The sequence below is a fragment of the Rhinoderma darwinii genome, chromosome 11, assembly GCF_050947455.1.
Source record: "Rhinoderma darwinii isolate aRhiDar2 chromosome 11, aRhiDar2.hap1, whole genome shotgun sequence".
NCBI classification, from domain to species: Eukaryota; Metazoa; Chordata; class Amphibia; order Anura; family Rhinodermatidae; genus Rhinoderma; species Rhinoderma darwinii.
In genome coordinates, this window is record NC_134697.1 from 34,953,804 (window position 1) to 34,979,310 (window position 25,507).

The 25,507-nt window shown below is 39.4% G+C and overlaps 1 protein-coding gene and 1 long non-coding RNA gene across 4 annotated transcripts in view; one reads left to right on the forward strand and one right to left on the reverse strand.

The window, feature by feature from the left end:
• Window positions 1–25,507, reverse strand: part of SEMA4G (semaphorin 4G) — a 189,467-nt gene that overhangs the window by 46,442 nt on the left and 117,518 nt on the right. For all 3 annotated transcript variants that reach the window (XM_075841054.1, XM_075841055.1, XM_075841056.1), the window contains one exon: window positions 3,894–4,057. In XM_075841054.1, the coding sequence (XP_075697169.1) occupies window positions 3,894–4,057 (164 nt within the window). The remainder of the gene's footprint in view (window positions 1–3,893; window positions 4,058–25,507) is intronic.
• On the forward strand, window positions 15,881–17,036 carry LOC142662839 (uncharacterized). Its single transcript, XR_012851009.1, has 2 exons — window positions 15,881–15,937; window positions 16,805–17,036. It is a non-coding gene; the product is annotated as an uncharacterized LOC142662839 (long non-coding RNA).

A 25,507-nucleotide genomic window follows, 5' to 3' on the forward strand; every position in this document is an offset into this window, starting at 1 on the left:
GCAACACTTAAAGAGAACCTGTCACTAGGTCATATAAGTTTAACTGGTTTACTGAGCTGAATAGCGCAGTTTCCCTGATTCTAGCGCCGTTTTTCTTTGGTCTTGGACCCCCTCCCCCAAAGAGATATGGCCCACTGTTGTGTTGGCTCCCTATACACTAATTTGCTGTCAATAGACAACAGGGCGTGAACTACCGTCAAGCTGCCTCATGCTGATTGGTCAGCATCAGAGGCAGGGAAGCTAGCTCCACACAGTTGGCTAACTACAGCAAATTAGCATAGAGGGAGCCAACAATACAGTGGGCCATATATCTGGAACAGGAAAGTCCGGAGAAAAAAAGGAAAATGGTGCTGAAATCAGGGAGACAGTGCTATTCAGGTCAGTAAACCAGTTAAACTTATAGGACCTAGTGACAGGTTCTCTTTAACACAGTCAAGCAAATGAAGCCAGGAGACCACTACACACCTAAAGACCTAATCAAATTGTCACGAAGGTGCCCATTACTATAGTAATAATTCAAATCGGTAAAATGAAAACTAAACCGACCACAGATCATGCAACATAAAAATAAAATAATAATAATAATAATAATAATAATAATAATAATAATGAGTGGCTGAAAGATTGAATCCCTACAATAGTTTTGGACCTTCTTGCTCTTCTACAAGCGATACATGGAAGTCCCACATTTCTGCAGCTACTAATGAAGGTCAATCCATCCATATTGGATTTCTCCTTCCTCTTCTCAATGCATCTGTGTCCCAGCTATTCTTGTAGTCCAAACAACCACAATATTTTGTTCTTACCAATCTAGACACCAAGGGCTTACATACTCTGAATCTACGCTATGAGAGAGAGAGAGAGAGAGAGAGAGAGAGAGAGAGAGAGAAAGAGAAAGAGAGAGAGAGAAAAAAAGAGAGAAAAAGAGAGAGGAAAAGAGATAGAGAAAGAGAGATTGAGAAAAAGAGAGAGAGACAGGGAGAGAGAGAGAAAGAGAGAGAGAGAAAGAGAGAGACAGAGAGACAGAGACAGAAAGAGAGAGGGGCCCAGTCAAGGTTGGCTGCATCCCTTACTTTTAATGGGTGGTAAAAACCTGTGCACAGGTTCTACAAACAAGGGTGTGGGGAATTAACCCAAAGATTGTGAAAAGCAGATGAGAGCGAAAAAAGTATCAAGTCCTCCTGTCCTAAGTGGGATAGGGTGCGTTAGTAGTAAACGCCAGCAGAAGAGGGACCCATTTTAATATTTGCTTTGGAGACTCCTTAACTCTATGTATGCCCTTTCTAGACAAAACTAATAATATACTAAAAATGAGCCGGGACAAATGTATTTATATCTATGTGGAAATGACAATGAGGGTTCAAAGCTAATTCAGCATTAAGAGTAAAAGATTCACACTTTTTTTTTTTTTTTTTTTCGTTTTATGAACTATTAAATCTCAGAACCATGGCAGATGAATTATGCCAGTCAAGATGCAAAAACATATTTTTATCAATCTGGGCGCGGGTTGTAAGGAATCTATTCTTCCTCAATATTTACTTGATAATTCACAAGCTATTAGCAAACAAAATCCCGTCTGGTCAGGAGTCGCTTGCTAAAATCTTGGCAATATTTCACATAGTTTTCTTTTGCAGTAATTTTGGGCATCTGTTAACAGAAAAAGCCTCTACTCAATCAATAGGCCCCCGCTCTCCGCACTGTCACCACATGAAGAGTTGTCGTATGAAGTCTGTGCCAGGCGGCTTCTGTTGAGTCACTATTCCAAATATAACAGGTGCTATGATGGCATAAATCCACCATGAGGATAAAAATAACATTTGTCATTTGTTAATGATTGCTTATTATTACACTCAAGTCATTACTAATAAGAACTCATATGCTTTCAATAATCTGAAATGTACTTTACTTTGTGGTCACAAACCTGTCATACAAATTGGTATCATCGGACAATGCAAAACAAATAATATTGCAAAATTGTCACGTAAATTTTTTTTATGGTTTCCAAAATGCCCCCTCTCCTCAAATCAAAAACAAAATTACCTAAATAAGCCTTGAGGAAGACCAAAAAAAAAGTATTCTTATGCCTAGAGCTAGACATTTCAATTAGAACGTATTTTGCCATGGGTTGAGGTTTTTAGGCTTATTTTTCAAAAACTTTGTATCATGATGCCCGAGCCAAACAATCAGATGTCCCAAGGATAAGTAGCTGGTCATAAGGTGTTGGAGCTCATAGCTCATTTTCGATTCGGCGTATTATTTTTATAAATAATACATATGCGTTTGTTCGCAAATTTAGACATTTTCCTTTTTCTCTTTGGTTTAACCCATGTCTCGATAGAATTTGCGTCGGCGTGATGAACGTTGCAGATTGTTTACATTTACAGATCTGTCGGTCCTCTATCCCAGAAAATATTCTCCGTGTGACACGTCACACATCTGGAATATTTAAAACTGGAAGCCGAGCGCGGAGATTCACACCGAGAGGAAAACATTCTCTTCATAGTCAGGAACTCGTCATGTTCTACTGATTAGAAGAATATTTAGGACAGCAGGCATTTAACCATTTCAGCAGCCGGTTGCGGTTGACTAAATACCTTTACATATTAAGTCAATACTAAAAGAATACATACATTCCAGCAAACATTTGGAACGGTGGATACAGCTTCATAATGAAGGGCCCTGCATCCATAAAGAGGACCTGACATGTCTCTTTTAGTAAATATGCAGATCTTAAAATAATAACACTTGAGCATCTTCTTGTCGGTCTTGTGCCATTCCTCTGTTACTGCTCTTGGAAATATATGAATACATTTATAACTATTTTCAAAGTAAAAAGGGTGTGTTTCTACATAGTATAGAACGGTTTGGACAGTGTGTGTAGTGTGTGTAGTGTGTGTAGAGACTCTCCATTTACCAGGGGAATAATAACACACAATTGTAATTTTTTTCTTACATTTCTGAGGAGCAGCAGAGGAATGTTACAATGCAGAATTCTAAGAAAAGATGCTCCAGCATTGTTATTTCATAGGCAATGTGGTATTTATTAAAACAGACATGATAGGAGAGATGACAGGTCCTCTTTAAAAGTGTACCTAATAATAATTTTGCCCCCTGAATCCTTATGATCAGTAACGGTGCGCACTCTAAAGATGATGGGCTAATACTCTAAACGCACAGATTATACAATCATTTATATACACATCAGTGAAGCTATTCCATAGATATGCATTAGAAGAATAGAAACAAATACAAAAACATAGGATGGCAATGATGGTATTGGAAACACCAGGCTAAAAATTGAGACATAATTCAGAACAATCTTTTCAGAAGAAAACGATCACTCTAAGGGCTCATTGAGACAAGTGTATAAGTCGTCCGTGTGACAGCCGTTAAAACAACCACCGTCACACGGACACATGTATTTCAATGGGGCCGGTCACACAACCATTGTTTCAATGGAGCATGTGAAGGGTCCGTGAAAAAAATAGGACATGTCCTATATTCTTGCGATTCACGCATCCCTCCATAGACTCTAGTCTATGGGGAATCCGTGACAACGCGTCCCGCACGGGTGCACCTCGGATGTGAAAAACGATTGTTTTTCACGTCCGAGGTTGCCCACGCTCGTGTGAATGTAGCCTAAGGGAATTAAAGAAAAGTAATCTCCATCTAAACTATTGAAAGTCAGCGCTGTGTTACAATATAACTATGTTGGTAATAGAAATGGCCTGCAAGTTCCAAACAAATCGATCCTGCGCGGCTCTTTGAAGAATCTGGGCCTTTTCACATTATCTCATTGGTCACCGTAGTAGCACACGCTTTCATAAAACGTACAAAATATACTAGAGGGTCATTTAGGGATCTAGTACGAATAAAAAAAGAATAAAGCATACCATTGAAAAATAAAGGCTGCATAGAAGGTGGTTAGTTCCCAGTTCCCCACATCCAAGGTGTAAACACTCTTTAAGGTTTCATAGTATGGACTGGAGCAGAACAACCTTGCTTTCAGGAACGATGTCCATTTCCGCTGCAAAATCTTCTTGCCTCCAATATCACTCTGGAATTGTAAGGAAATATCATTATTATTTTGTAACAAATAGCATGCTGAACAAGTAGGAGGTGAACCAAATGTTCCATATAGAAATGAATGTCATTATATACCACCATTCAATGAGGATGACAAAGCTTATGTTAGCCCAGACATGGGCAAACTACGGCCCGCGGGCCACATACGGCCCGTTAGGCTTTTTAATCCGGCCCGCCGAACTTGTCCAAAACATAGTAAAAACCTCCTTTTTTTTCCCCTTTCCCTGCAATGCCCACGATTTCCCAATAGATGGCGCACTCAAAACACATTGACCGTTACGCCGAAGGACGGATATATCCGTCCTCAGCAGCTGCTAGTTCGCGCAGGAGGACGGATATATCCGTCCTGTGATGGCGCGGGTACTGAGACTGTACCCACGCGATCAGCGGCAGGAGCACGGCTGTTATACACAGCCTGGCTCCTGCTGCAACTGCCGGAATCGAAGCGCGCTCCGATTCCGGCAGTTTAACCCATTAAATGCCGCTGTCAATAGTGACAGCGGCATCTAATGTGTTTGACAGAGGGAGGGAGCTCCCTCTGTCACCCGATCGGCACCCCCGCAAACAAATCGCGGGTCGCCGTCGGGTTTCCATGACAGCCGGGGGTCTAACAAAGACCCCCAGGTCTGTCTTCCGCAACTGCCTGTTTGGCGATGCCGGAGGCATGACCTAACAGGTTGCCTGTCAGTTTTACACTGACAGGCAATAATGCTTTGGTATACTAAGTATACCAAAGCATTATATATGCGATCGGCACATCGCATAGTGAAGTCCCCTGGTGGGACTTAAAAAAAAAATGTCAATCAGTTAAATAAAGTTTGTTGAAAAAAAATAAAATAATTACAGTCAAAATCAAATAAAACTACTTTTTTTGCCCAAAAAGTGGTTTTATTCAGTAAAAGTGTCAAAACAAATAACACATACACATATATGGTATCCCCGCGATCATAACAACTTGACCAATAAAATGAACACATTAATGAAACCGCCGGATGTACGGCGTCCAAAAAACCCGCAAAAAACAACGGCAAAATTCTCTCTTTTCTCCCATTCCCCCCATAAAAAATAAAATAAAAGTTAATCTATAAGTCCTATGTACCCCAAAATAGTACTAATGAAAACTACGCATTGGCCCGCAAAAATCAAGCCCACATACGGTCACATCGACGGAAAAATAAAAAAATGACGGCTCTTGGAACGCGGCGATGCAAAAACAAGTAATTTTTTTCTAAAAGGGTTTTTATTGTGCAAACATAGGAAAACATATAAAACCTTTACATATTTGGTATCCTCGTAATCGTGCCGACCCGTAGAATAAAGGTAACATGTTATTTACGCTGCATAGTAAAGGGCATAAATTTATAACGTGAAAATTAATGCTGGAATAGCTGCTTATTTTCAATTCTCTCCTAAAATAAAGTTAATAAAAGTTAATCAATATATTGTAAGCATCTAAAAATGGTACAATTACAAAATACAACTCGTCCCGGAAAAAACAAGCCCTTATACGGCGATGTCCACGGAATAAAAAAAGAGTTACGACTCTTGGAATGCGACCGTGGAAAAACCAAAAATAATCCTTAGTCATTAACGTGCAAAATGGCCCGGTCATTAAGGGGTTAATGTGGCGCGTATTTCTCTTTATTTCACTTTAATTTTCACTTCGTTTCACGTCACCATTAAGCCCTTCGGTTTTCAAAGAGTACAATATCAGCCGTCACTTTGCCACGAAGCATGCAAACTATGCTAGCAAGCAGTCAACACAAGAACGGGCGGCTACTGCTCAGAGGTTGGCAGCTAATTTACAGAGTCAACAGAACTTTTTTCTTGATAAATCACAGTGCGTATGTTATTTTAATCTATTTAGATTTCCTCCTCCCAGTATCTGCGAAATAGTATGTAAATGCCATATCTTGCATATTCCTTGAGACAAATTTATTAACTGATAAGGGCTATTTTTCACATTTGAAAGACAGTTAATAAATTGGGTTGTAGTGTTCTTACTGTGCTATGAGGTTTGCACACACTAGTATATCCGGCCCAAACACTCCCTCCAAATGCTCCTGGCCCGGCCCCTCTGTCAAATTTTAGAACCCATTGTGGCCCGCGAGTCAAAAAGTTTGCCCACCCCTGTGTTAGCCTATAGAGTGCAGTCTTTGTTTTTTTTACCTTTAAATAATCTTTTGCATGTTAGTTTATCCCATTTTCCAGTTTTACACAATATGTTGTACACCAATGTTTGCAGCTGTTCTCCTACAATCTAAATTTCTAATTATACTAATTGTACTTAGAGAATATGTGGTTCAGACCACTAATTATTTTTGGGTTATTATTATAATTAGTGCTGATATTTATCAATGATTATGATATACTAAAGCTAAATTTCACTCTATTCACTGATGTAAAATGTCTGGTCTGGGAACTGAGGTTCAGGATACGAATCCAACAATGATGGAGTATGCATGATCTCCTTTATGGTTTCCTCCACCAAAACATTAGTCTTATTTGAATAAACTCGGATTTCACAAGTAATATGCAATTAAACATGTGCTGCTTCTACAAAATATAGACATCCTTGTCCCAGCTACAGTACTGCACTAGGAACAAGGTCAGCTCCACCAATAAACAGGCTGCTGCCCAACATCAACATTATGCACTAAGGATAGTAGAACTTTATCGTGGTTTCACATAGTCTACAAGTATAGACTCCATAGTTTGTCCCATATGTAGTAAGGTAATGGACTACAGACTATTGTAAATTTGGAAGGATGTCTGTAACGCCCCTTGCACACCACGTTTATGCCTACGTTTGGTGTGTACTTCATAATAGCTCCCAGTGTCAATAAGGCGCCATTATCCCGACGGATGCCAATAGTGTGTCCTTTTGGCCTATGTTTTGCTGGCATATGTCTGTATACTTTATTTTTTTTTTTTATGACGAATGGATTGGCGTTGTATCTTTTTTATCCTGAGGGATCTCAAAAAAAGGACGTACGTCTAGCAGTATACCAGGGTTGCTCGGGGGACGTATCGCACTATATGCCTATATACACTACCGTTCAAAAGTTTGGGGTCACCCAGACAATTTTGTGTTTTCCATGAAAACTCACACTTATATTTATCAAATGAGTTGCAAAATGACTAGAAAATATAGTCAAGACATTGACAAGGTTAGAAATAATGATTTTTATTTGAAATAATAATTTTCTCCTTCAAACTTTGCTTTCGTCAAAGAATGCTCCATTTGCAGCAATTACAGCATTGCAGACCTTTGGCCTTCTAGCTGTTAATTTGCTGAGGTAATCGGGAGAAATTTCACCCCATGCTTCCAGAAGCCCCTCCCACAAGTTGGATTGGCTTGATGGGCACTTCTTGCGTACCATACGGTCAAGCTGCTCCCACAACAGCTCTATGGGGTTGAGATCTGGTGACTACGCTGGGCACTCCATTACAGATAGAATACCAGCTGCCTGCTTCTTCGCTAAATAGTTCTTGCATAATTTGGAGGTGTGCTTTGGGTCATTGTCCTGTTGTAGGATGAAATTTGCTCCAATCAAGCGCTGTCCACAGGGTATAGCATGGCGTTGCAAAATGGAGTGATAGCCTTCCTTATTCAAAATCCCTTTTACCTTGTACAAATCTCCAACTTTACCAGCACCAAAGCAACCCCAGACCATCACATTACCTCCACCATGCTTGACAGATGGAGTCAGGCACTCTTCCAGCATCTTTTCAGTTTTTCTGCGTCTCACAAATGTTCTTCTGTGTGATCCAAACACCTCAAACTTCGATTCGTCTGTCCATAACACTTTTTTCCAATCTTCCTCTGTCCAATGTCTGTGTGCTTTTGCCCATATTAATCTTTTCCTTTTATTAGCCAGTCTCAGATATGGCTTTTTCTTTGCCACTCTGCCCTGAAGGCCAGCATCCCGGAGTCGCCTCTTCACTGTAGACGTTGACACTGGCGTTTGGCGGGTACTATTTAATGAAGCTGCCAGTTGAGGACCTGTGAGGCGTCTATTTCTCAAACTAGAGACTCTAATGTACTTGTCTTGTTGCTCAGTTGTGCAGCGGGGCCTCCCACTTCTCTTTCTACTCTGGTTAGAGCCTGTGTGTGCTGTCCTCTGAAGGGAGTAGTACACACCGTTGTAGGAAATCTGCAGTTTCTTGGCAATTTCTCGCATGGAATAGCCTTCATTTCTAAGAACAAGAATAGACTGTCGAGTTTTACATGAAAGCTCTCTTTTTCTAGCCATTTTGAGAGTTTAATCGAACCATAAATGTAAAGCTCCAGATTCTCAACTAGCTCAAAGGAAGGTCAGTTTTATAGCTCCTCTAAACAGCAAAACTGTTTACAGCGGTGCTAACATAATTGCACAAGGGTTTTCAAGTGTTTTCTAATCATCCATCAACCTTCTAACACAGTTAGAAAACATAATATACCATTAGAACACTGGAGTGATGGTTGCTGGAAATGGGCCTCTATACACCTATGTAGATATTGCATTAAAAACCAGACGTTTGCAGCTAGAATAGTAATTTAGAACATTAACAATGTATAGGGTGTATTTCTGATTAATTTAATGTTATCTTCATTGAAAAAAACTGTACTTTTCTTTCAAAAATAAGGAAATTTCTAAGTGACCCTAAACTTTTGAACGGTAGTGTACGTCAGGAGTTCTCTTATGGACCACTTATGTGAAGGGGACCTAAGAAAGTGATGAAAACCTTGAGCATTTTAATTTTACAAGCAGTCATATGAATAATTGGAAATCACGCCTCCGTTTTAATGAAGCTTTGTGTATTATTATCTTATTGCTATTTAATGGGTTTTAGAAGTAATATAGTAATAATATTAAGTAGTGACTGCAATTGAATATGGGCACCAGGAGATGACAAAACATGACAAAAACAGGTCCAAAATTCTGCACGAATTAATTATGGTTTTTCAAATTAACAATATATTTTAATAAAGATTTTCAATGAAAAAAAAACATGCATGGTGTGTTCATGGATAGGTAGGATGCAATAGTACAAAAATAGCAAACCATAAATAATAAGCCTAAGCACATCATTTGCGTTGTATGAATAGGAGTCCATAAGAGAGAAAAGAAAATAGAATACAATAGTATTACAGACTTTGCAGAACATAAGAATACTCTTTGACCAGAATATGTTGGAAAGGTTGTCTATTATTGTCTCTTTTCAATAAAATATATAGGATGATAAAATTATTTAATAGTAAAAAAAAAACAAAAACACACATTTCCCTGAACTTGTAATGACACGTACAATAAAGTTGCCAATTATAGTCAACAGGATAAAATAATAAAAACACTAAGGTGGAATCTAATTTAATCTAAAGACAGCCGGACACCTGCACTAAATGGGCGGGATAGATTTCAACATCGATCTCACCCATTTAACCCCTTAGATGCGGCGCTCAATAGCGAGCACCACATCCAAGTGGTTTTGGAGGGAGGGTGCTCCCTCTCTCACCCCATCGGCACCCTGCAATTGCAATCGCAGGGTGCCAATGGCTTCTATGGAAGTATTGCAATGTATTATAAGGCTATGTTCACACCGAGGTTTTTGACGAGTTTTTTGACGTGGAAACCGAGCCACAAAACTCGTCAAAAACGGCCCGAAAATGCCTCCCATTGATTTCAATGGCAGGCGGAGGCGTCTTTTTCCTGCGAGCAATAAAACCGGATCGCGGGAGAAAGAAGGGACATGCCCTATCTTCGTGTGTTTACGCCCCTGACCTCCCATTGAGATCAATGGGAGGCAGAGAGAACGTATTTCGCCGAGTTTTATGCCCGCGGCGCTCAATGGCCGCAAGTGAAAAACGCCGCGAAAATCGGCGTGCAAGGAGAGGAAAATCTGCCTCAAACGTCCAAACGGAATTTTGAGGCAGAATTTCCGCCTGCAAAACACTCTGTGTGAATCCAGCTTTAAAGCGATCAGAAGATCGCATAGTGAAGTCCCCTAGTGGAACTAAAAATCAAGTTATCAAAACGTTTAATACAGTTAATAATAAATAAATAAAAATCCCAAATAAAAAAAAAATTGCAAAACCCACTTTTTCCCTTATAAAATAATTTAAAATGAAAAAACAAAACAATATTTTTTTTTAAAACATTACATATTTGGTATCGCCGCGTCCGTAATGACCCCACCTATAAATCGATTATGTTATTTAACCCGCACGGTGAACGCCGTAAAAAAACAAAACAAAAACAATGCCATAATTGCGGTTTCTGTTCATCCTGCCTTCAAAAGTTTTTTACAAAAAGTGATCAACAAGTCACATGTACTCCAAAATGGTACCAATAAAAACTAGAAGTCGTCCCGCAAAAAACAAGCCCTCATACAGCTGCATCGGCGTAAAAATAAAACAATTATGGCTCTTAAAATATGGCGACACAAAAACAAATAATTTTGGAAAAAGTTTTTTTACTGTGTAAAAGTAGTAAAACAAAAAACCTATATAAAATTTGGTATCGCCACAATCGTAGTGACCCACTGAATAAAGTTATGTTATTTATGCCACACAGTAAACGGCATAAATCTAACACGCAAAAAAGAGTGGCGAAATTTATGCTTTTTTTCCTTTACCCCAACAAAAAATTTAATAAAAGTTAATCAATAAATTATACGTACCCCAAAATGGTGCTATCAAAAAATACAACTTGTCCCAAAAAAAACAATACCTTTTACAGCTGTGTCGACGCAAAAATAAAAAAAAGTTATAACTCTTGGAATGCGACGAAGGAAAAACGCAAAAAATAGCTTGGTCATTAAGGTTTAAAATAGGCGGTCATTAAGGGGTTAACGATCCATGACGAATATATTCGTTATGGAGCAGCGTTACTTAATGCTCCATGACTAATATATTCGTCATGGCATCAAACCGTCACCGTGTCTTAGTGCACGGTGACAGAACTGTGATGACAGCTGACCATCACCGCTAGCCGGCCCGGAACCAATGAGAGCAGTCCCGGGTCGGCGATCGCTTTGAATTGTCCGTGAATTTTTACAAACCAATCAGAGCAATGTCCTATTTAAAAGAGGCGGCGAGAGAACGGGGACTGTAATCCCCGCTCTTAGAGACAGCAGAGGAGCACAGCTTGCCGGCCTGGGGCCAATGAGAGCAGCCCCGGGTCGGCGATCGCTCTGATTGGTCCGTGAATTTTCACGAACCAATCAGAGCAATGTCGCTCCTGGACGTACTATTAGGTCATGATAAGCACATCGTTCACGCTCCATGACCTAATAGTACCTTGATGGGAGGAATAGCCATTTGGACCGACGCATGTAGTGCAGTCTATTAGAATTGTGGTCAGGGCCTGTGGGACAAAAAAAACACGAGAAAAAGGGGGATTTTTAATTTTATTACTTTTTTTTTTTATCAGTCCTTTATTATTAAACTAAATAAATAAACTATACATAATTGGTATCGCCTTGTCCGTAACATCCTGAACTACAAAAGTATTTCATAATATATTCTGCGGGGTGAACGCTGTAAAAGAAAATAATAAACCATACCAGAATCACAATTTTTTGGTCACTTCACCTCACAAAAAATGGAATAAAAAAACGGTACTCATCGAAACTACAGTTCGTTACGCAAAAAACAAGCAGTCACACAGCTTTCCTGATGGAAAAATAAAAAAAGTTATGGCTCTTAGAATATGGCAACACAAAAAGTAAATGGATTCTTTTATAAAAAGTATTTTTGTGCAAATGCCTTAAGACATAAAAAAAACTATAAAACATATGGTATCACCGTAATCGTATCGACCTGCAGAATAAAGTGAATGTCATTTATAGCGCATGGTGAACGCTGTAAAAATAAAATAAAAAAAAAAGGCATAAAAAACAATACTGGAATTACAGTTTTTTTCACCACGTCTCTTAAAAAATATAGACTAAAAACTGATCAAAAGTTGCATGCACCCCATGAAAACTAAAATGAATTCCTCAAGGGGTCTAGTTTTGGGGTCACTTAAGGGGTTTCCCCTGGTACTTGTACCTCAGAAGCTCTGCAAATGCGACATGGCTCCCAGAAACCAATCCAGCAAAATAGACATGCCAAATAGCGCTCCTGCCATTCTGAGCCTTGCCGTTTGTCCAACCAGAAGTTTATGACCACATATGGGGTATTGCCGTAATCAGGAGAAATTGCTTTACAAATGCTGGGATGCTTATTCTCCTTTATTCCTTGTAAAATTTAAAAATATGTACCCTTATATCTGAAAAATATGTGACTTTCAATTGCACAGCCTAATTCTACAAAATGCAGCAAAACCACTGTGGGGTCTAAATGCCCACTATACCCCTCGATAAATTCCTGGAGGGGTGTAGTTTACAAATGGGTCACTTTTGGGGGGTTTCCATGGTTTTGGCACCACAAAACCTCTTAAAACCTGACATGGTGCCTAAAATATATTCTAATAAAAAGGAGGCCTCAAAATCCTAAAGGTGCTCCTTTGCTTCGGAGGCCGGTGCTTCAGTCCAGTAGCGCACTAGGGCCACACGTGGGACATTTCTAAAAACTGCAGAATCTGGGCAATAAATATTGAGTTGCATTTCTCTGGTAAAACCTTCTGTTTTAAATGGGGTGTTTCATGGGGGTTTCTAATATGTAGGCCACTCAAAGCCACTTCAGAACTGAAGTGGTACCTTAAACCAAAAAAATGAAAAAAGGCTTTTGAAATTTACTTCAAAATATGAGAAATTGATGCTTATGTTTTAAGCCTTGTAGCGTCAAAGAAAAAAAAAAAATGTTCAAAAAAATTATGTCAACATATAGTAGACATACGGGAAATGTGAAACCAGTAACTATTTTGTGAGGAATTACTATCTGTCTTACTATCTGTCTTACTAGCAGATACATTTAAAATCAGAAAAATATGCTATATTTTTTCGAAATGCTCCCTAACTTTTGCTATTTTTCACAAACAAACCCTGAATATATCGACCAAATTTTACCACTAACAAAGTCCAATATGTCACGAGAATTTTTTTTTTTTAATTGCTTGGATAGGTATAAGCAGTACAGAGTTATTAGTACAAAGTGACATGTCAGATTTGAAAAATTAGCTCGGAGCCTTAAGGCCAAAACTAGTCTGTCATTAAGGGGTTAATGCATTCCGCCATTCTAAAAAAAAATCTACTTATATGCAACTTATGCTGCAAAAATCGAGGCCCTATACAGCTATGTAGACATAAAATAAAAAAGTTATGACGGATAGAATACCGTAAGTCAAAAACAAAACAAATCCTGTGAGCAGCAGGGACTTCGCATGTGCGTTACTGGCGGTCTAACAGAACAGCCCATACACTAGTGACGTGTCGTATATCAGGAAGAAAATGTGAATAATTACGTAACAGGTATACTGATGATAAACGCAGCGGGCAGAGTAACGTCACCATTCATGTGCCGAACGGCAGCATCGGGAAACAGGGCCAATTTTGAAACTGTAAGTACATTACAAATATATTCACATTCCACAGTTAAAAGCATTAACACATACAAGTTTTAACTCGGAAAACCCCTTAAAAAAGGTCAAAATTGGATAGGTCCTTAAAAGGGAACCAGGAACGAAGTGTGTATCTCCAATATGGCCGCCCTCAGGGAAGGTTTTACAAATAAAAAAATAAATAGCTACATTTAAAAAAAAACAAAAAAACGAGCACATTTAAAATCGATATACTTAAATATTAATGAAACTAAAACCAAATAAAATTACATATTCCCTTTATTGTAAATAGTTAAAGTACACTAGTATTGTATTCATTTCAAACATGCTTATCTAAAAAATTCCTATGCCCTTATCCATAACTCTGCCCCAGTCAGATACGGGAGCATTGGAGGCCAATCCAGTGACTCAGCGACTAGAACACCTACATTCCTGACATGGTAAACAAGCCTTTATCTAGTAACCGTTCCACAAACTAGAAATAAAATTGTGAAATGTCTTCTAATCAGCTATTTGCAGACAGGTAGAAATGGACAAATTCCTGTTTTTCTCTGCATTATCTTTCTCCTTTGTCTAAACCCAGCCATCTCCCCAAATTGAAATATTTGAGTAAGCCGATTTCAGGCATTGTAAGCAAGTTTAAGAATTAATAGTTTAATAATTAATGGAAAGTGAACATGTTTTATCAAATGTTTATCAAGTCAGGCAGCAATGTACATACTTTATAATATAGGGTATGTACATAGTATTTGTTTTTCTAATTTGTTTTAAATTTTGCTATTGTATAGTTTTCTAATATATTGTTTATATACAGGATTATGGGGGCAGCCATCTTGCCTGAGCTGTGAACAGCAGTTTCAGAGATTTGCTTTAGAGCAGCCACATGTGAGAAAATGACCTATTGACTTCTATGGGAGACTGTTGTGGGCATGCTCTGTGACCTGTGCTGAGGTCACTGTACCGGAAGGAGAATGAGTTGATCCGTTCTGATCTCCTATTGTCAATAGTGGATCCTGTTTTATCTGCACTAAACTTTATAATAGAGATGTTACATTTGCAGTAGAAGACAGCGCATCCCGGTGTCTCTCCTAGGCTTCCATCTCCAGTACGGGAGCTTGCAATGTACATTACATCCTACAGCGATGGCTGCTGTACTGGAGACAGGAGCCTAGGTTACAGAGCAGGATGCTCGGTCTCTTACTGCATAGCTGTAAACAGTCTGCAGCACGAACCACGGCCGGTGTGAATCTACTTAGGAGTATCCACTAAATCGGTTATATAGAAAATTATTTTGCAAAATCCTGCACTATAATAATTTTTCTATAATTGATGATACACTGTAAATATAAAAGGTTTTTCTGCAGTCCTTCGTAAGACCACAGATAACTTACCTCGGCTGCATTTGTACATGCTGGGATTCAACAAATGATAGCCTTCTATAAGCCAATACATAATACAAAACAATATATAGCACTTTTCTCGTTCCACAGTAACAAAAGCTTATACATTCATACAAAAAGCTTATACATTCATACAAAAAGCTTATACATTCATCAAAAGATCAGATGTGCCATGTTCATGGGAAGATAAATAGACTCTGGTCAATGCGTTCATTAAATCAGCTTGTGAACATTATATAAAAAGTAAAAACATGTTGATATTCTGATTATTAATATTTTTAAAGCAATAACAGAACAACCTGAATGCGTTCACCAATACCAATGAATTATCTAGGCCATGAGCGGCATAATAATACAAGCATAGTCACGATCTTCTCCAACATATTAGAGCTTGTTGTTGTTTTTTTTTTTTAAAGGTTTTATTTTTCAAATTTCAATAGTACAAGTAAGTACAAGCACAACATAATTACCAACCAAAAAGTACTAGTTGCCAACAAACAATTTACAATTATATATAATACATTAAAGTGTAGCTAAACATTTGACAAACTTCTGACCTGTCATAGTGACAAGTTTGTATTGGTGGGGGTCCGAGCACTGAGACCCCCACCAATTGCTAGAACGAAGCAGCTGAAGCGTTCGTGTGAGCGCTCAGCCGCTTCGTGTCTGTTCGGCTATTTCCGGAAAACCGATGTATCGGAGTACGGGCTCATAGACTTCCTATTGAGTCCGTACACCGATACATTGATTTCCGGAAACAGCCGAACAGACACGAAGCGGCTGAGCGCTCACACGAGCGCCTACAGCAGCTTCGTTCTAGCTATTGGTGGGAGTCTCAGTGTTCGGAACCCCACCAATCCAAAATTCTGACATGTCACTATGACACGTCAGAAGTTTGTTAAACGTTTAGCTACACTTTAACATTCCTGAGTAGGCAGCTTTTAGAGGAAGGGATACCATATCAAGGTACATATATTGCGGTTAAATGAGAAAATAAAGGTGACCACAGTCATTGCCCAACAACAACTTATAAAACACACATTCATACACCATTCAACATAGCGCTCCATTCCTCCCACATGGATCCCATCCCAGCCAGTAATATAAACAAGAATTAGATCGCAGTGTCTGAGGTCTCCAACCACCTGGACCAGATCTTTCCAAATTGTCAGGGCATGTCATGTTGAGGTATAATTTTTGATACATAGGTATATATTTATTTACTAACTGTATCCAGTGTTCCAAACTCGGACACGTCGTGGCTTTCCATGCCATAATCAGAACCTTCCTAGCACAAAACAGAGTAAAGTGAAAAAATATTTTATCGTAATAGCCTTGTATAATCTCATTCATAATGCCCAAGAGGAACACCTGAGGGGCGAGGAGTCGAGGGAACCCAAATTGAACATGAAGGAAATCCACTACCTCAGAATAAAATGGCGAAATCCTAGGGCATAACCATATACAATGGATGTATGTGCCGACATCAGCTTGACACCTAAAGCATCTATCCGAACTAGAGCTTGTTTATACGAAAAAATAGTAAATCTTCTTGAGCAAACAACTCTTTCTATCGTGCAATAAGTGTAATCATTCTCAAGTCATGGGTGGGGTACACAGTCCCACTGTAACTTTGTGGCCCAAGGGCCAATATACATCTGGAGCCAGTCCTAACAACTTTGCTTAGGTAAACATTAGAGAGTACTTTTAATCTGTAACGTACATATATATATATAAAAAAAAAATTAAAGCCTTAAAACATAACAATTCTGTAAAATGGCTACAGAAAGTCTCAAACTGTGGGTTTAAATTATTTTTTCTTTTGTACTGTAGACCAAAAAGTTTGGAAAGCTACATAGGCTGATGAATAAATGGAAAGAATACCCATTTCCAAAGTGAAGATCACAACGGAGTCTCATGTTCTAGCCAACATATTCTACCACTACTTAACCATATGTCCGGAAAAGTAAAAAAGAACATATCGAGTAGCACTCAAAAGGACAGATCACAACCAATAAAACAAAAGTTTAAATTTTTCCCATTCAACCAACCCAATACGAAGATACTAATGTGTAATCTGTGTTTTCTTGCACTGACAGAATAATTTAAGGTGCCCATAAACATCCGTCCATTGAGTAGTATCGGCCGACTATCTAATGTGTATAGGAGAAACAGCAGATGTTAAGGGAAATAAGGTTCGAGCATGTTGGATTTTAACATGCATGATTGTTTGTTCTCTTGGGATATAAGCCACAACCAAATGTATCTGGCAACAGGTTATCCCCCTTTGCCCATTGAGAACACATGCACGCTTTGCCGAGCACGTATGTGTATGGGTGGGTCGGGGTTAATAGCTGTAGACCAAATGTGCGTTTTGCCAACAGCAAAGGTGTATCTGGCCATCTTAAAGGTGACCTGTCACTAGGTCATCTAAGTTGAAATGGTTAACTGACCTAAATAGTGATGTCTCCTTAATTCCTGGGCTGATTATTTTTTTTTCCTGGACACCTGCCCCCCTTCCATTCTAGAGATCTGGCCCACTGTTGTGTTGGCACCCTATATGCTTATATTTGTTGTAGGTCATTTGTGAAGCCACCCAAAGAATTATAAACTCTAGCAGCAAGTGATCTGATCCACTGTAAATTTCACATGGATTATTATGTTGCTGGAACTTATAGTCCAAGCAAGTTATAATGGCAGAGCCTCCTCTCAAATGATCCTCTGCTCCACCTAGTCCTATTATTAAACTATTCTGATTATTATTATTATAAATTATTATTGTTAAAGGAGTTTTCCAGGAATTACCATTGTTAACACCCGTAGGATAGGCCATCATTAGGTAATAGTTTTGGTCAAACACCCTGGACGCCCATGATCAGCAGAATTAAAGGAGCTACGGCCACTTCAGCGCTGAACTAGACATAGACTGTATACTCGTTGATCGGCCCTCGTTTGCTCCTTTCATAAGGAGCTAGTATGGGGACGAGCGCTCGTTACTACGATCGCTCGTCCCCATACATTTCTATCTTGTCATTTACACAGGAAGATGTGCTGCCGACAACGATAATATTTCATGCTGCATAAATGATATGATCAGCCGATGAACTAGCGTTTGCTCGTTCATCGCTGATCATTGCCTTGTTTATATAGTAAATATCATCTTTAATGAAATATACTCAAAATATATTATTTTAATACAAAGCTACAAATAAAGCAAACATATTATGCTTTCAAATTTCCTTGAAAGCAAACTTAATAAGAGTTGTATGACAGAAGAAAAACATCCCTCTCTTCTTCCCGAAACAGCGCCACTCTTGCCTATAGGCAGAAGAAAGAACTTGTCTATAGGCGGTGTTTAGCACTGCAGCTCAGTCTCACTCAAGTAAACGGGACTGAACTGCAATACCAGATATAGTGCATGCTGCGTGGTCCGGTTTATGAAAGAAAACTTCCATGTTTTTTTTTCGTCTCATACAAATCCTTTAAGCGTTAATCATGGGGCACCATTCCTTTCTAAAGTTATTGGCTCTACATCTTAAAGAAGCACTCCCACAAAATGTTTTATTCTCTGGCCTGTTGGAAAGGCACATTAAATAAATTGCGGTGAAGGTAATCTTACCGGTGGCTGTATTTGTGAGTTATTCACTCCCTTCTGGTTCTCAGTTGTGTCCAGCAATAGGACTCCCCAACTACCACAGTGTCTCGTGTAGACAGGAAGTCAGCGTCTCCATCCATTCTTATAAGACTCACAGATGGAGAGTCCTATTGCTGGTCACATGACGCAGCGGAGGACAGGAAGGGAGCGGATATCTCACAAATACAGCCACCGGTAAGAAGATACCTTCACCACAATTTACATAATGTGCCTCTCTAATAGGCCAGAGAATAAAAAAATTGTGGGAGTGCTCCTCTAAAAAGGGAGACGTGCAGCCGATATGATAGAAATGTATGGGGACAAGCGATCGTAGTAATGAGCGCTCGTCCCCATACATTACTGATCATAGCTTGTGGAAGGAGAAAATGACTGCTGATCAACGGCGCTCGTTGTTACGGCCAAAATGAGCCGGTGTAAAAGGACACAAACAAGACTACGCAACCTGCTAGACGATTGAACGTTTGCCCGATAATTGGCCCGTGTAAAAGGGCCCTTATTCTGAATGTCTGCTCATTGTGAAATCTGTTTGCAGCAAGAGGAAATGTTTTACAAATTGATAAGAAATAAAGCTATTTACCATCTGTCTGCCTTCTATCTGATGGCATGTAACAAAACAAAAATGAGATCACTGGGAAAACAGGTTTCAACCTCGCTTTTTTTTTTTTTTTAGAGAACACATACGTTTATGGCTTGTTTTTAAATTGGGCAAACGTGAGCTATTTTGTGATGTTTTGGATCAGCCGAGACAAAAGACGTGTTTATTGCCTTCTGTTAACGGGAGAAACATGTTTGATAAAGTGATCTTCTGAGACCATTTCACTTAAGAGAGACCGTGCCAGAAACTCAAATTAAAACAAATCATTGTGTTTTTACTGGTTGGGCCTGAAGAATTACAGAAAATATACACAACGAGCTTTGTTCTTCACGCAGTATATAATCTAGGTCCATTCCCAAAAATAAGTCACTTACATATGGTGGGCAGCAAAGGCAGAGGGGTTATAGCTCTAATAACTCTAATCAAACTCTAGAATATCAATTCCCCTCCTCCACATGACATCCATATGCCCTGTAGAGCTTTAGACTAGAGCTACATGGCGACATCTCGTCACGTGCGAGTGACTGTAGAAATCATAGGATTACAGCAACCTTTAAATCATTGCAAAAAGCCTGAACTGTTTGGACCTGAACTGTTTTTATAATGATCGCAAGGTTACCCCCAACATTGTTACCCATAGGGAAATGAGCGCTTCTGCCACTTCGTTTAGCGATAGGTGGGGGGGGGTCTCAGTGCTTGTGCCCCCACTGATCAACAAAACTTTTCTAAAACTTTTGACATGTCAGAAGATTTGATCAGTTATGATCAGAGCACTGAGACTTTCTATTGAGTCTATACAACGCTTGATCAGCTCTCCGATGAAAGCCAAGCAAAAACGAAGCGACACAGTGCGTTTCTGCAGCTTCGTTTCAGCGATCGGTGGGGGTCTCTGTGTTCTGACTCCCACTCAAAAACTTCTGACATGTCACTATGACACGTCAAAAGTTTTATAAAGTTTAGTTAGACATTAAGACCAGTGTTACCCATGAATAATGTTTCGAGGAAATAAAAAGGACACATCACTCACTCATCGTTCTACTGCAGCTTATGGCAGCAAATATCTGAAATTTATTTTATTTATTTTTGTTCCTTATAAAGCACTATCATATTTCGCAGCGCTGTACGGAAGTTGACCTCACTTGCTGTCCCCAGTGGGGCTCACAAAGGGGAGGAAACCAGAGTACCTGGTGGAAACCCACACAACCACGGGGAGAACATACAAACTCCATGCAGATGTTGTCCTTAGTCGGATTTTAATCCAGGACTCCAGTGCTACAAGGAAACAATGGTAACCACTGAGCCACCATCTTGTCCTGAAAGGCTAATATAGGCAACACCACGGTTTCATCTGGGGAAAAAAAATCACTGGATGAAGCAAAGCTAATATAATGAAGCAATCAAAAAAATTTCGTTGGCCAGCAAATTTCCGTATTTGTGAAAAAAAAATTCCATAAAGATATGGTAAAGATAAAAAAAAAAACTAATCATGGGATAGATCACAGGTGTGTAGTCATAAAACTACCTACATAAGGTTAGAACAGTCCGAAGCCCACACGTCCTCACTCTTTCGTCATACACTATGTTGCACAAGGTCCAATAAAGATTTAAAAATGACAAACTGAATAAATATTGTACAACGAATAGTCCAATAAGGTCACCACGTAATAAAGAGAAAAGTCCTGCTGGAAGCAAAAATGCTTGAGGACCAGGAGAACCTCACAACTGAACGCTAAATAAAGTTCTCTGCAGAAGAATTGGAATAGGAATAAAGTCCTAAACCTTCCTCATTTTTTTTCTAGTACAGTAAGAACCTTTTTTCTTTATAAAATAGAAATATTTTTCAAGGTCTTACATAAAGTAGGACACACATACATTGTAGCTGTGTACATTTTATAAGGCTCGAAAACATGAAGGTTATCTTTTTGGCCCAAATGACAAGTGTTCTGCAAGCTGCCTGGTGGACAAAGGAAAGGAGTAACCCTCACTCGGCAATGACAATTTGATCCTGTTTTTATAACCCAGGGCAGTCATCAGGCCAGTCTTGGCGGTACTACGGTCAGGAGCCCAGATAAATAAAAGTGCCCAAAATCACCCGTGGGTTGACCCCACCAGTCACTGCATGGCAGCAATGATGTGCAAACCTGGCACCCAAAATAGTGCCCTTCATTTTACATAAATGTAAATTCACAAGCCAAAATTCGTATTCGGTACATAGACAGACCCACTAAATATATGCTATGGGCCTTTAAAGTCACACAGAACCGATAAAAACAAGGGGACATATACAAAAACACCGAAAAAGGCCATACTTACAAATGGACACAGCCAGGTCAGAAACGCTGATGAAAGGGCGAGCAGGTGCTTTAAATAATAATAGCCACTCCCACTAGTCTTGAGGGGAGTGGTGTGTGGTGCATGGGATGTGTAGTAAGAAATAATAAATGAATAGTGTGTGTGCAAGTGTAATACTATAAGTGAAATATAGGGGGCAGTAATGAGTGAAGTGCCTCAATAGAAATAAATCGATAATGGGGTGCAAGTGAGTGAAACATGGAGGGATAGTGTGTACGTCATGAGGCACAACGTGTATAGCCAGGTAGAAGCCTATTTGTGACGCCTTGATAATTCATAGAGCGGGCTACCCTGCTTGCTATGCCAAACAACAACACACCATGCTCTCCCAGCATCAAATTTGTCCATTTGTAAGTATGGCCTTTTTCGGGGCCTTTAAAGTCGCAAAAGATCATAGTCTCATAAATTTCAAAATCAGTGGGTCACTGTGCTCGAGACGATGAGTCCTCCTCAGATGCCCACCGAATATATCCAATAGGATAAAGGATGTAAATTGTAGTACAATAATTTCAAGTTTCCCTATATTTAGCCCAGATATTTCTGATGGTCGCCTTGTTAGAATCATCAAGCCCAGAGGCTTCCCTGTGTATCGATAAAGGCTGTTTTATGACAGTCTGTATGTGCTGTGCAATAGGCAGAATACAGAATACCATAGAGTAGTGGGTATTTGGCTAATGGTTTCGCAGCAACTATGGGGCATTTGATTTCTCTGATTATGGGATCGATGCCATCCAAAATGGGAGAGATTAGGCTAAATTCACACTTACGTTATATAATCCGTTACTCTGATCCGTTTTTAGATAAGTGAATGAGATACAAACAGATTACAATCCCTTTGAATCAGTTTTAGATTGACGCCGATTAAAAAAAAATGAAAAAAAATGTATCGGTTAGACATCATTTTGAACGGAGAAAAAGAGCCCAGTAATCTGCACATTTATCTTGGTCAAAGAAATGGTTGACTAATATAATATATGCCAGCGGATGCAATTAAAAATTCTATTGATTTCAAGGGGATTTTTAAACGGATCCGTTTTTATCCGTTACTCAGATCTAAAAACGGATCAGAGTAATGAATTATACAACGTAAGGCTACATTCACACGTGTGTGTCCAATTTGCACGCATGAAAAAAGCAGCGTTTTCCCTACATATTCTTGTCCATGTGCGTTGCGTATGGCATCAGTGTGCTTTGCGTGTGGCATGCGTTTATTACATCCGTGCAAGCACTTAATTTTTTTTTTTTACATTTAATTCTCTGCTTTTCTATGTATAGACATCCACAAATGTTGTCCGTGTGCTGTTCGAGGTTGTCACGCACCAATATAGGACATGCAGCGAGTTTCACGCAACGGACACTCGCTGCGTCAAAACTCACGCATGTCTGAATAGCCCCATTGAAATTAATGGGTCCGTGTGCTGAGAGTTATTTCAACGCACAGCACACAGACCAGTATTACGCTTGTCTGAATGAGCCCTAAGTGTGAACTTAGCTTTAAAAAAATCCTTAGAGAATTGCTGTAACATACTTGTATCACTAGGGGAAAAGCCAAACAGTATAGCCATGTGCACGGCCGTGATTTTCGGGTCGGCCGGCAGCGGACTGTCAGCCGCAAGCCGCCCGCAAATCGCGGGCAATGCGGCCATTATTTTCAATGAGCCCGGACCGCAGAAGACGGCCGTAATAAGACATGTCCGTACTTTCTGCGGTCCGGGCTCCCGGGCCATGCACGGACCGTAAAAACTACGGTCATGCGCATGGCCCCATAGAAACGGATGGGGCCGCAATTCTCCCGTGGATTTTCGGGGGAATTGCGGCCGCAAAAGCACGTTCGTGTGCATGGGGCCTAAAGAAAAACTAGGTTCAAAATATTAAGAAAAGATATTTACATTTTCTTAGTTAAAGAGGCTCTGTCACCACATTGTGCAACCCCTATCTGCTATTGCAGCAGATAGGCGCTGCAATGTAGATTACAGTAACGTTTTTATTTTTAAAAAACGAGCATTTTTGGCCAAGTTATGACCATTTTCGTATTTATGCAAATGAGGCTTGCAAAAGTACAACTGGGCGTGTTGAAAAGTAAAAGTACAACTGGGCGTGTATTATGTGCGTACATCGGGGCGTGTTTACTACTTTTACTAGCTGGGCGTTGTGTATAGAAGTGTCATCCACTTCTCTTCACAACGCCCAGCTTCTGGCAGTGCAGCACTGTGACGTCACTCACAGGTCCTGCATCGTGTCGGCACCAGAGGCTACACTTGATTCTGCAGCAGCATCAGCATTTGCAGGTAAGTAGCTACATCGACTTACCTGCAAACGCCGATGCTGCTGCAGAATCATCTGTAGCCTCTGGTGCCGACACGATGCAGGACCTGTGAGTGACGTCACAGTGCTGCACTGCCAGAAGCTGGGCGTTGTGAAGAGAAGTGGATGATACTTCTATACACAACGCCCAGCTAGTAAAAGTAGTAAACACGCCCCGATGTACGCACATAATACACGCCCAGTTGTACTTTTACTTTTCAACACGCCCAGTTGTACTTTTGCAAGCCTCATTTGCATAAATACGAAAATGGTCATAACTTGGCCAAAAATGCTCGTTTTTTAAAAATAAAAACGTTACTGTAATCTACATTGCAGCGCCTATCTGCTGCAATAGCAGATAGGGGTTGCAAAATCTGGTGACAGAGCCTCTTTAAAGAGGAGCTGTCTGGTCTCCTGACATGTCTGTATTTGTTACTTCATGGGGACTACAATTATTAACTATTTTTGGAGAATCTTTTCTTAGAAATTTAATTCTTCTATTATTCCTCCTAGAAATGTATAAATAAATTGACAACAGGGTGTTACCTGATGGAGGTGTGTCCCTACACTGCTGACACTGTCCAATCAGTGCTGACGGCGCAAGACTAGGTATATCCCCCTTTGATAAGGGGAATGGTAACACCCAGTTTATTTATACATTTATTCATACATTTCTAGGAGGAATAACAAAGGAATGACCTAACACAGAGTTCTAAGAAAAGATGCTTCACAATTATTATTTTGTGGGGAATTCAAGTATATACTAAAACAGTTGAAAAAGAAAAAAGAAAAAATGATCCAGGAATATAGCTAGGCACTCTTGGGTTGGATAAAATTCAACATGATATTTTATTTTTGAATCCAGATAATACCGGCAATATTAATTTATACAACAACAATTTAAAACAAAGAAAAATAATATTTTTCTCCTGGCCAGGAAAAGAGACATATAATAGCACCTCTATGCATCTATAATATCACCTCATGAGTATGCAACATATCATATATGCATAGAGCAAATTTGAGAAGATAACAATTTTCAAAGCAAAATCGCTGGGTTGTGTTCACACTTGCGGTTTTCAACCATATATGTTGTTTTTATCACAGAGTAGCCAGAGTTCCTATATAGAGTGGTTGGTAATGGTGTTTTGAAGAGATTCTTTTTATAAAAATTGTAAATCTCAAAATAGGAAGATAGTCCCGTGTGTTAAGGGGATATAATTTGCAGCGTATTTTTTCCCCTCTCATAAGCGGATCCTTGATTTTTATATAAATCTTATGGTGATAGGTAGTCCTTTCACAGACCTTTAAGGTCAATATGTAGGATATAAATCTTGTGGTGATAGGTAGGTAGTCTTTTCACAGACCTTTGGTGTCAGTATGTAGCACTCTTATAGGTTTTTACCTTGAACATCCAGCGAGTGCCAGGAATCCTTGCATGGAGGCAGTCAGTCCAATAGATGGAAAATAAAGATCTTCACAAAAGGCAAAATTCACCTGTATGGCCATACATTTCATTTAAGCCTCCAAATCTCCATCATCATATCAATTGAATAAAATAAAATATCATGTTGAATTTTATCCAACCCAAGAGTGCCTAGCTATATTCCTGGATCATTTTTTCTTTTTT